The following is an 11213-nucleotide window of genomic DNA, read 5'->3' as shown; positions in this document are numbered from 1 at the left end:
CTCCTTCTTTTTTGGTAATGAGAGTTTCAACCTCACGTAAATCACCATGACACTATTAATTCCAAGAACCTTCCAATTTAGCTTCAAGATTCTTTCAGATAATTTAAGTATTAAATCCTGCATCTACCAGATCCTTCCAAATCTTCAGTAGGGAATAGGATCCCCCTTTGGTAGCTCTGAAGAGGCGACCACTATAATGTGTTGCAAACAGACATGCTGTGACTGAAGGGCCATCTTGCTTCAAGTGCATTGCCTCCAGATTACCCAATTCTCAGAAAAGGATTGGGTATGTTCTTAGCCATATTGCACTAGAGGGAATGTAACAATTTCTGAGAGGCAGTATTGAGGCTTTGACCCCTTGTTGCTCACCGTTGAGGGTAATTATGTCTGCAGGCTCAGGGGCCAGGTTCCTGTGAAATTCTGCATTCCCTTCTGACTGACTGCTAGCTGGTTCTTTTCTCTGGCATCTGGAATGTCCTCCCATTCTCCTACCATCAGTGCTGGGGACAGCAGCAGCCTGAATCCTAGTCTACCCCCGCCCTCATAGTTCCCCAATTATATTTTCCTTCCTGAAGACTAGGTTTATGGACAAGGCTTGGAGCTGGCTGAAAAAGCACTCCTCCCTGGCTGCTCACTGATTAATAAATTGATTGGATCTAAGTTGATTTCGCTGCCTATCAGGATTCTTGGATTCTTTGGCAACCCACTCCAGTATTCTTGCCTGGAGAATCTCACGAACATCAGAGGTTGGTGGGCTACAGTCCATGGGATTGCAGAGTTGGACACAACTGAAATGACTTAGCACAGCACTCATAATCAACAGAAATTGATAAGAGGCCAGAGAAGAAATTCAGCAAGGCTTTATTGGGACTTCTGCTACAGCAGGAGGGAGCGAAACCAAGTAGCGGGTTCCCTTGCTTGCTCCCAGACGGGGGATGGGGCAGGTGAGCTGGTCCCTTATACAGTTGAGGGTAGGGTTGGTCCAGAGGTGGGGAGGGTGGTGGCTTGCTCACTCCCTTAGTGGTGCTGTGTGCAAGGATCATGTACAGTAACCATGCTTTTGTTTCTGACTTCTCAGAAGTGGCAGTTGGGGTTTTTGTCTTTTTGTATCTTGTTCATAATTTGCCCCAACTGTGCATGTATGCATGCAGTTGTTTTTAATCCTTATAGTTTCTTTGCATTTTGTTTATGGAGGAGGAATTTGTCCAGGTGCAAGCACTGAGGAAAGGGTCTCAGGTCCCAGCCTGTCTCAATTTCTTTAAGGCTGAGTCTTGTGGTGGTTCACTCACAAAGCAGGAAAGATTATTTCCTCATTTATGCTTTCCCTTTGCTGAGTGTTTGCTTGTCCTTGTCCTTAATTTGTTCTATTTCCTGACTCTGAGCATGAAATTATGCCTTCTAAGCAATGAGAAGCATTTTCACTCTGCTCTGTCCAAACCTTAGCAGTCCACGTACTATACGTGTTTTTTCGCATTTACTACGTTTAGTCAAAAGCTAGCGGGCAGTTTCGGTTTTCCAGACTTGGAAACTGACTGCTCTTGGAGTGGGGTCATTAGCCCTGCGCCATGATGGAGAAAGCAAGTCCCCTCACACAGTATACTTGAGGACAGTCACCTAGAAGGCGGGTGGGCAGGGCTGTTTTTCTTGCCGAGCACAGTATCCTCAGCCCCTAACAGTATCTAGCGCGTTTTACACCTTCGCTCGGGGTCTGCGAATCCTTTAAGAGCATGACCGTCTCTCCGGGGCAGGAAGCCACAGCAACCATTTAACTTGCACAAGGGTTCGTGCTACTGAGTAAGCCAACTAGGCCACTGTGCACGGGGCACAGCACTGCTGAACAAACACGGCGGAGCGACAGGCGCCGCGTCCCCGGCACAGCTGAAGGGGGAAGGGGAAGGGGCGCGGCCTCGCTGCTTCTAGGCGGACAACCACCCGGAGCCCGAAGATCCAGGCCGGTTTGTATAGGCGTACCAGAAAGGACTACGGAAGCAGCCGGCCCCAGGAACCACCACAAGCCCCACCACCCTCCCGGAAGCGGGCGCGAAGCGAACCGGAAGTGACGCGCTCTCTGCGCGCCCCCAGCACGTATTTCCTGCGCGCTGCGCGCCGCGCGCCGCGAGCCACTAGAGTCTCACAGGCGGTTCAGAAGCCTTCTTGGACCCAGCGCGATGGGCAAAAAGGGCAAGAAAGAGAAGAAGAGCCGCGGGGCGGAGAAGACGGCCGCTAAGATGGAGAAGAAAGTGTCCAAGCGCTCGCGGAAGGAGGAGGTGTGAGGGCCCGGGGGGCGGGCAGGCTTATTTCGTCCGGGGTCGCGGGCGTATCCGGGCCCCCCCTGTGAGGGGCGCTGGCGGCGGCCGGGCTGATCCGGAGCACCTCTGCAAGCCTCAGTCCTCCGCTTTAAACGGGGCACGTGACCCTCAGGGCAGCCCTGAGCAGTGAGCGCCGGTGGAGTGAGTGGGACTGTGGGAAGTTCCATAACGGTTGATGGTGACCAGGGGTATTTCTCTGTGTCTGTCCCTGTCTCCCTCTGTCTCTCCCTTCCTCTCCCTCCCTTCCTCCTTCCTCTCCTACCCTCTTTCTCTTTCCACGTCTTTAGCAGGGTCTGCAGATGACTCAGTGCTAAACGTAGAGGCGAGCGCTCTGTTCCTAATTGACTGTTGCTCAGGGACTCCCTAACCCGGCACAGTTTATAATGGTTAATGAGTGTTTGCTGCCTCCAGGCTTTGTGCTCCCTGGGCTTTCTCACAGCCAGTTGAGTTAGGTAGCTTTGGCGTCTCCACCTGACAATCAGGAAATCAGAAGCTAACAGGTTACGCAGGTCAGCTGTGAGGTGGCCGGGAGCTGAAATTTGACCAGACATCTCACATCCAGAGCTATTGACCACATACCCTGTCCCTTTTCTTCCTAAGGCATTCATGTGTCTATTTCGTCATCTATCAAATAATGAGGTTGGGCTCTTTTCTCTCTCCATCTCCTGTCATTTTTCAGCTGGGGTTGGGGTGGGTGACTAAGCTGGAGGTCTTTAGGGACAACTTAGAGTTCTGCTCAGTACAGAACTCATGTCTCAGATACCTGGTGACATCTGCACACAGGTGGCGGTCACACAGATTGATTCCTTCCCTTCTGCACAGTCCTGCTGAAGCCCCATTTCTTCACCCTATCTGGGCGACCTGCATCTTCTGGGCTCTGCCGCCTCAGCAGCTCACTCCCCAAGGGCTTGCAGGGAAGGTTTTTAAAGACAGGGTGACAAAGGGGGCTGTCGCAGCATCGGCTCATGGACATTCTTCTGTTTGGGTGATGGTGAAGTAGTTGGGAATCAACGTCATCAACCTTCTGATTTCAGCTGGTCTGGAGTCTCCATCCTTGTGGGCAGCATGCAGTTAACTTCTTCCACTTGGTAGGGGTTTCAGTATCTGCAAAACAGCTCAATGGACATGGCTCAGAATGTCCATAGCTTAAAGTCAGAAAAGTCCTGACTTTAAGGCTAAGTTACTTTTATTTTGTCTTGCTTGACTTTTTTCTGCAATTTCCCACTCTTCTGATTAAATTTATTCTTTGGAACTTGAGAAGGCCTGGGAGGCTAAAGTTTTTCTACAGACCAGAGTCAGGCGGGGGACATGGCGGGGGTGTGCGGTGGGGTGGGATGGGGTTGTTCTGTCCTGGGAAGACCCTAAAGACCCCAAAGTCTCTGTGAGAAGACAGCACGGCCTATGCTTCTAACAAAGGGGGCGACCAGACGTGCTCCCAACCACAGACATCATGGTCGCTCCTGTTCTCGAGTGACAGGGTGTTCAGTGCTTCCTGCTGACCTTGCCCAGCGTGCATCAGTGCCATGACTGATACAGCAGCTCTCCCTGCAGGCCTGCTTGTCGCAACCATGCCTTCCTCCCACCTTGAGCCCGTCTTCCCTTCTGCCTTAAAGAAGGTAATGACACTGGACTGGAACCTCTGAGTTCATCAAGGTTCCAGTAGTCCCTTGTTCACCTGTCCCTTCCTGGAAAGAGCCAGTGGTTCAGTAACTTGTCTTTAGTACCTAAAGGAGCGTGTTTTGCACTCGGGACTTGGAGTCAGCAGGTCAGCTGTTACACAGAAGTAATAGGATGACAGGTGTTTCTGTGGACTCTTGTGAGGGTGCAAATTGGTAGAGTCAGTTGGGTCTTAAATTTTCAGTACATACAAGAATGGCAGATACAACATAGCAGTTGCACACATAAAGATTTAGCTTGGAAAAATTACCCCCAGCTCTGCAAAGACAGGTCCTCCAACAGCCATGGTAGTATTGCTTGTAGAGTTTTGGAGTTGAATCAGATGTTCAGCAGCAGTGGAATGGGTGGAGAAGCCGTGTGGCACTGCCACCAAGACAGCGAACAGACTCAGGGCATCAGGCCGCTCTTTCAGCAGGGTAAAGCAAAGAAGCAAGTTGCAAGGGAATATTCAGTGTGATGACATTTACATGGAATTGGAAAACTTGAGACAGTAATGTACAGAGCTTAGAGACACGTTAACAGGTAGTGAAAGCATATAGAAAGATGCCTGAGAGTCAGGAGCCCTCAGTTCCAGACAGCGGCTGCTTCCGGGAGATGAAGGGGGTACCGTGGGGAGGGGGGTTGCAGGTGGCTGTTCAAGCCCAGGGCAAGTGATGTTCTGCTGAAAGAAGCCAAGAGGGAGCCTGGGCAGCTGGAGAGTGAGGAGGTGGGGTGAGACATGAGGTGGGCGAGGGAGGAAGAATGGCCTGGAAGTATTTGTAGGTGCAGGAAGGACGCCTCTCCGACTTTTAGGCCCTGCAGAGTGTGGAAGCTGGGCGAGAGCTGGCATGAGGTGAAGTGGGGAGAAACGATGGAGGGACAGATGCCAGGTGTCAGCATGAGCCAGGTGCTAGGATGAGCATTGACAGGCAGGTGGGAGACTTTGCTGTGACAGACGGGTCAGCATCCCTGTGGGCTGGGGGACACTAGTGTAAATGCAGGGACTGGGTATGGGAAGTCTGAGTTCCAGCACTGCCCAGCCGTGTACAGAAATATGCACCTTAACCTCTAAATCTGTAGTTGTAACAGTGGAGATGTTCTTACACAGGTTGGTTGCAGCTGGTAGTTGACGAGCCCCCCGCAGTGTACAGGCACATGTCAGTAAGCAGACAGGCATGTCTGGGTCACTTGGAACTTACATTTTGTTATGTTGGTAGAAGGTGGAAACTAGATAAATGAACTTAGAAATGTCAGACCCTGCTCTGTGGACAACAAAGCAGGCTGGTGTGGTGGCCCGGGCTTCGGTTTCTGGCGGTGATTGAAGGTGTTGGCGTGAAATTGGGTGGGCTTGTCTGAGAAGAAGGCCTTTGGTGAGTGTGGGGAGTGAGGGTTTGGACTGAGATGATGCGCGTGCCGTGTGCCGGAAGCTCAGGTGCTGAGTGTTTGTGCCTGTGTCAGGTTCTGTGACTTTTAAGTGGAAGGAACAGTTCTAATTCTGGTCAGGTCGGGGGGTCTGAGGAGAGCTGACCCAGGCATTTGGCCATGTGTAACTGTTTGTCTGTCTGCAGGAGGACCTGGAAGCCCTCATAGCCCACTTCCAGACTCTCGATGCCAGAAAGACTCAGGTTGTGGAGACACCCTGCTCGCCACCTTCCCCACGGTAAGCAAGCTACAGGGTAGCTTCTGACAGTTTTCTGGTAGAAATTGGAAAGCTGCTTGAAACAGGCACCATGTTTTCATAAGTAACCAGGCACTTGGGCATTTCCATCATTAGAACCCACTAGATCAGCTCCTTCTAGACAAGGCGCTTTTTTCACCTCTGCCTCTGACGGGTGGGACAGAGGCAGTTCAGCTCTGTTGTTGCATGGAAACACGGAGAGGAGGTCCGCCGGCCCTGCTGCTCATCAGGGAGGTTATGCGGGTTTGAAACCCCACCTGGTGACAATCTGTGTTTGAGAGTTTTTTTTTTAGCAATGTTGTGTTTCTGCCATACAGCAAAGTGCCTCAGTTGTGCATGCATACATAAATGTTGTTGTTGTTTAGTTGCTAAGTCATGTCCAACCCTTTGTGACCCCACGGACTGTAGCCTGCCAGGCTCCTCTGTCCATGGGATTTCCCACACAAGAGTACTGGAGTGGATTGCCATTTCCTTCTCTATGTGTCTGAGGTTTTTAAAGGCTCCTCAGAGGTACAAAAGTTAAAAAATCACGATGCTTTTCACTGTGCTCATTCATAGCGCTTTTATGTTCTCACGTGGAAAGTGTGACCATTAAACATAAAACTGTAAGCCATTTTAGATGGGTTTGTAGTTTATATGAGGAGCTCCAGTGTCTGTTTGTAGGATTTCAGACCCGGTGGAAGGAGGAGGAAGGAGCAGGCTGTGGTTTTTCCTTGGCTCCTTATCCCTTTGTTCTTGACTCCTCAGCAAATGCCAGCACTTCTCTGGTTTGATGCAGGACCCAGGGCTCCATCATTCTTATCCCTGCTCCAGGCAGAGCATGGCCAGGACACAGAGCTCCTCGAGCTAGGAGCCCAGGGAGGCCAAGTGACCCTGATGAGGAGATGCATGCCCTTCAGAGAAGGGGAAATGCCTAACTTCCCGAGCATCCAGGGCTGTCTTGTTAAGCAGAGAAATGATTTGCTTCATTTCCTTCAGGCCTGAGTGGAGGCCATGGCCCAGCACATCACAAAGGGAGGTGGTGGCGTGTCCCCTCTGCCTCAGTGGGGTGCAGGACATGGCCTGAATCCCACGACCTTGCCCCCGGCATGTGGTCATTGCCTTTCAGGGTCAGGAGCAGTGTGCTCACTCCTGAGCGGACACCAGGGGCTTTCCCTAGGCTCCCAAAGGTTCCTCCTGTCCTTCAGTTCATAAATTCCCCTGGGAGTCAGGGTTTATTTTCATTTTATTTGTTATGGTATCTTTGGGTCAAGCCTAAGGGTCACATATGGTAGGTGGACATGTTCATCTGAATTGTTGAAGCAGATAAATCCATGAGATCGTGAAGGCTTTACCTGTGCAGGACCCCTGAGGGAACTCGCTTTGAATGTGGGTTGATTTTTTTTTTGCGGGGGGATGACGTTTGCCTTAAAGTATGTTGCTCTAAAAGTCAGGTGTAATGTTCCAGTATAATTTGAAACCTTGGCACTGCCCTAGGTCACCAGGTCACTGGGCAGCCTCCTGAAGGAAAAGGGCAGGTGTTAGAGCTGAGATCTGCCGGGACACAGACCTTTCAGGGGTCACCTCAGTACCGTCTCACTTCCTACCACACCATCAAATTATAGGAAAAATCCATGAAAATCACCAAGTTTAAGTGTGTATATCCCCACGTCTTTGCTCAGAGGTAATTTAATGGGAGTGTGAGGGCAAGGTGCTTGGTTGTATTGGAGACCAGGGTGCACTGTTTTGACTTGAGGGTTTGCCTACAGAGTTTCTCAGCCTATAGAATGTCTCTGTGTATAATAAATCCCCAGTTGACAACAACAACAAAAAAAACAGTTTTCCCTTTCCCTTTGAGAAGCATTGTTTGGCATTAATGTGGTAGAGGACATCTTGGGAACACTGCCCCAGGGGCTTCTGCACAGAGAATGTTTTCCCTCCCTGTGGCCATACCCTTCAGTGCTTCCTGCTGAGATGTCAGGGCTCACTTAAAACTCCTACAGAGCTGTTGCCTCGTCCTCATGTGTGAAAGTAAGCAGAAAGGTGTTTGCGTTTTCCACATGGAAGCAGTCTGGGATGTGTATTGAAATGCTTGAATAGTGGACCTCTGAAGACAGTTAGATTGTGATGTAGGAGGACAGAGCTGTGAAGCAGGATGGCTCTGGGGAGAGTGGCACAGGAGTAGGAGCCCCCTGTGCCTGTTGATGTTTAGCCAGATGCTGTGTGAGAAGCGCTGGGCCCTCCTGGGAGGCTAGCCTGGGTGTCAGTGTCCTGAGGGTGAGGCTGCCATTAAGGGTGGTGCCTCAGCTTCCGTCCTCAGCCTGGCTCCTCTTTCCCAGAAGTTCAGGACAAGCTGGTCCCTGGGGTGCAGCCTGTGGAGGGAGGGAGACAGGCCCTCAGTTTGGGCGTCATGTGGTTTGATTTTGTGTTGAGCTGCCGCTTGTGTCTCTTGCAGGTTAAATGCCTCCCTCTCCACTCATCCTGAGAAAGATGAATTAATCCTTTTCGGAGGTGAATATTTCAATGGCCAAAAAGTAAAGTATATATTTTATTCTTTCCCTTCAAATTTTCCTGAGTCTCATTTAGAGGAAAATTCCTCTTAGGCACTGATGTCAAATTCCCATTGTTCTTTAACTCCCTGGCATGTGTCCTGCCTCCACACGGCAGGACTGGCCTGGGGTGTGGTCCTTGACAAGCCACCAGGGTCCTTGCGGGCCCTTAAGGGTCACGGCTCTTCCTGCCTGCATGAGGTGGGCCACGCCCCGCTGTCCTTCCTCGTGATAAGTTCCCAGAGGTGTTTGAATAGGCAAAGTGCTGAAACATAGTAGAGCAATTGATAACATCATGAAAACTGTAAGTTTGATTTTGGAGCAGACCAGGTGGCCCTGTGTTTCAGAGCTACAGATGAAATAGTCCCAGAGTCCTGAGCTCAACTTCCCTGCCTGGCAGTGCAGGGGTGGTCTTTGTCTTTCTGTCGCCATCCTGGAGGGTCTGGGAACTGGCCTGAGGAAGCGCACTGCCCAGGGAGAGCTCGAGATTGAGCTCTACCTTCTGCTTGCTGTTGCTTGTGTGGAAGCATCATTCGCGAAGTTCCTCTTCCTTCCTGCAGACTTTTCTCTATAACGAACTCTACGTCTACAACATCAGGAAGGACAGCTGGACCAAAGTGGAGATCCCTAACCCACCTCCGAGGCGCTGTGCTCACCAGGTACGTGTCTGTGTGACCGTCGGCCTCCCATCTTCTCATGCTGGGGTCCTGACGCAGGATTCCGTGACGGACTTTCGAGCTGGCAACCTCCTCACTCTGCTGTCTCCGCCTGGAATGTGTTTTTTCTATTGGCTGTGCTGGGTCTTCGTTACCACGTGGGCTTTTCTCTAGTTGAGAAGAGCGAGGGCTGCTCTCTAGTCGCGGTGCATTCTCGTTGCGGTGGCCTCTCTCATCACAGAGCAGAGTCCCCAGGGCATGCGGCTTGGTAGTTGTGGCGCACAGCCTCAGTTGCTCCGCGTCATGTGAGATCTTCCCAGACCAGGAGTAGAACCCATGTTCCTTGCATTGGCAGGCGGACTCCCACTGGACCACCAGAGAAGTTCTCTTGTTCATTCTTATAACTAAGTAATTGAAACAGTGTTGGGGCTCAAAGGTAGTTTGAAAGAGTGAAACCTCTCCAGTGTCAGCCTCCCAGGGCGTGACTGAAACATTCCTCCACACTGTGGTTCTCCTTCTGATTCAGTGCTCAGAAGTAGCCTCCTGACTTGAAATTGGGTCCACAAGGGGGACCTGCCTGCCTGAACTGCATCGACATCTCGTGCACAGCAAGGCTTGCAGCCATTTGGACTGGTTCATATTTTAGAAGAGAAGCGTGCACTGCCTTTTGATTTAGAACCTAGATCTTAGTAAGCCTGGGTTTTAATTAGTAAATGGCTCTTGATAAGTTCGAGTCCATTCACCTGAGCCTACTCCAGCTCTGAGAACGTGTTCACCCCGGCCTCCAGGCTAAGCACCAAGTCCTGTCCTGGTCCAGGAGTACTCTTAAGTACCCCCGCCCGATGCCCGGCCAGTTCCCGGGCCCCAGGCATGCAGGCTGAGGGGCTTCTTTGGTGGTGTTTTCTTACCTGTTTCAATTAGTTATTAACTGTCCTTGAAGAACTAGTATCATAAGAGTCTTTGAGATTTTGGTTCAGTCATTTGGGCAGTCTCTGATTCACATGCATATCTTGTGAGTACTTCTTGAGTCTGGGACTTAATTTTATCCCTGTAGGTAAGGTTGGCTTGCTATTTACTCTGAATTTTCCAACAAATCAGAACTATGGGAAACAGAAAATTGGGGGTGAAGTCTTTTGCCTAGAGATCATTACAGTTCAAATTCCACTGCATTATATTTTGAGATGTAAAAATTTCCTCATTTTGGACTAGTTTAATGAATGTGATAACAGAAGCCACGTTCTTTATCTTCTCTTTAATCAATCACGGGCAGAAGGAGTAGAAAGAGAAATCTTATATGTGCACCCATCATTCTGTCATTTCTCTGAGATCCTAGATTCTTGGGGGGTGAAGTTTATTTTAGCATGTAATTTGAAAATTTAATGCCATTTTCTAAAATTAATACAGCTGGTGAGAGAAAGGAAAAGGCCACAAGGCCCCCGAACGTTGCCCAGCAGCCTCGTGGACCTCACTCGTCAGGTCTTCCTGGTGCTCCCCTCCCGGGACCCTCCCTGGGTAGAATGTTCAGATGCTCCTGTCTGGGTGGACTGAGCAGGACTGTTGAGAGTTGAAGGGCGGGGGAGGAGGGGTTTGGGTGCAGCTGAAGTTCACCTCTTCTTACTCATCTCATGGTTTGTTTTTCCTGAAGCAACAACTCACTTGAAACAAAACGCGTTCTTGCAAACAGTAGAACAAACAGTTCCCTATGGTTTAAATAAAGAGTCACCTCTGTTCTCGTCAGCCTTTGTGTGCGCATGAGCAGTGAGTAGTCGGTGTTTACAGAATGCCTACTCCTGGGTGATTGGAATTGTGCCCACAGTGCCCAGGGGAGCTGCAGAAGGCATTTCCTTGCAGCTCAGTCACAGCTCTGTCACCTTCCACCTGAGCAGCAGGGGTGGCTTGCTCACTGGGAACTGGACATCTTTTACACGCGAGGCGCACTTCCAGGGCTGAGATGCACCAACAAAAGGACCCATTTACCATGTTTTATTATGTCCCCTGGGTTCTGTTTTCTTTGGTCCTGGTGGCCTGGCAAGTTGTTAGGACTCGGCTTTCCCAAAGTGGATGCATGTGGCTGACATCAGAATCCACTCACAGAGTCTGTGTGTTGTTTTGGACTCCATTGTGCCTTTTTTTTTTTTGGCCTTTGGAGGGAGAGTTGTGACCTTAAGGTTTTCTGGACATGATTTTATTCCATTGAAGACAACAACACAGAAACCCGAATGGCCTGGGAAGTGTACAGCCTTGTGTGACACGTAGGAAGGTAGACACTGGTGGGGGAAGCCCTGCCTCGGCCTGGGAGCAGAGCTGTCCTGCTTTGGCCACTGGACGGTGTTCAACCTTTGTTAGGTCCAGGGAACGTTGGCCATCAGTCCGTTCAAACCATTAC

At 50.4% G+C, this 11213-nt stretch overlaps 1 protein-coding gene across 4 annotated transcripts in view; it reads left to right on the top strand.

Annotated features, from left to right (window-relative positions):
* Positions 1–2088: 2088 nt before the first annotated feature.
* Positions 2089–11213, top strand: part of KLHDC4 (kelch domain containing 4) — a 32365-nt gene continuing 23240 nt past the window's right edge. For 2 of the 4 annotated variants that reach the window (XM_055551986.1, XM_055551985.1), the window contains exons 1-5: positions 2143–2267; positions 3787–3925; positions 5534–5625; positions 8078–8156; positions 8732–8830. In XM_055551986.1, the coding sequence (XP_055407961.1) occupies positions 8146–8156; positions 8732–8830 (110 nt within the window). In that variant the 5' untranslated portion in view covers positions 2143–2267; positions 3787–3925; positions 5534–5625; positions 8078–8145. Of the gene's footprint in view, positions 2268–3786; positions 3926–5533; positions 5626–8077; positions 8157–8731; positions 8831–11213 lie in introns of all 4 variants that reach the window. The other 2 variants (XM_055551987.1, XM_055551984.1) reach the window with 2 other exon arrangements.

Source organism: Bubalus kerabau, chromosome 17 (assembly GCF_029407905.1).
Source record: "Bubalus kerabau isolate K-KA32 ecotype Philippines breed swamp buffalo chromosome 17, PCC_UOA_SB_1v2, whole genome shotgun sequence".
Taxonomy (NCBI): Eukaryota; Metazoa; Chordata; class Mammalia; order Artiodactyla; family Bovidae; genus Bubalus; species Bubalus kerabau.
Note: the sequence above shows the minus strand (reverse complement) of the source record. Positions and strands in the feature narration are given on the sequence as shown.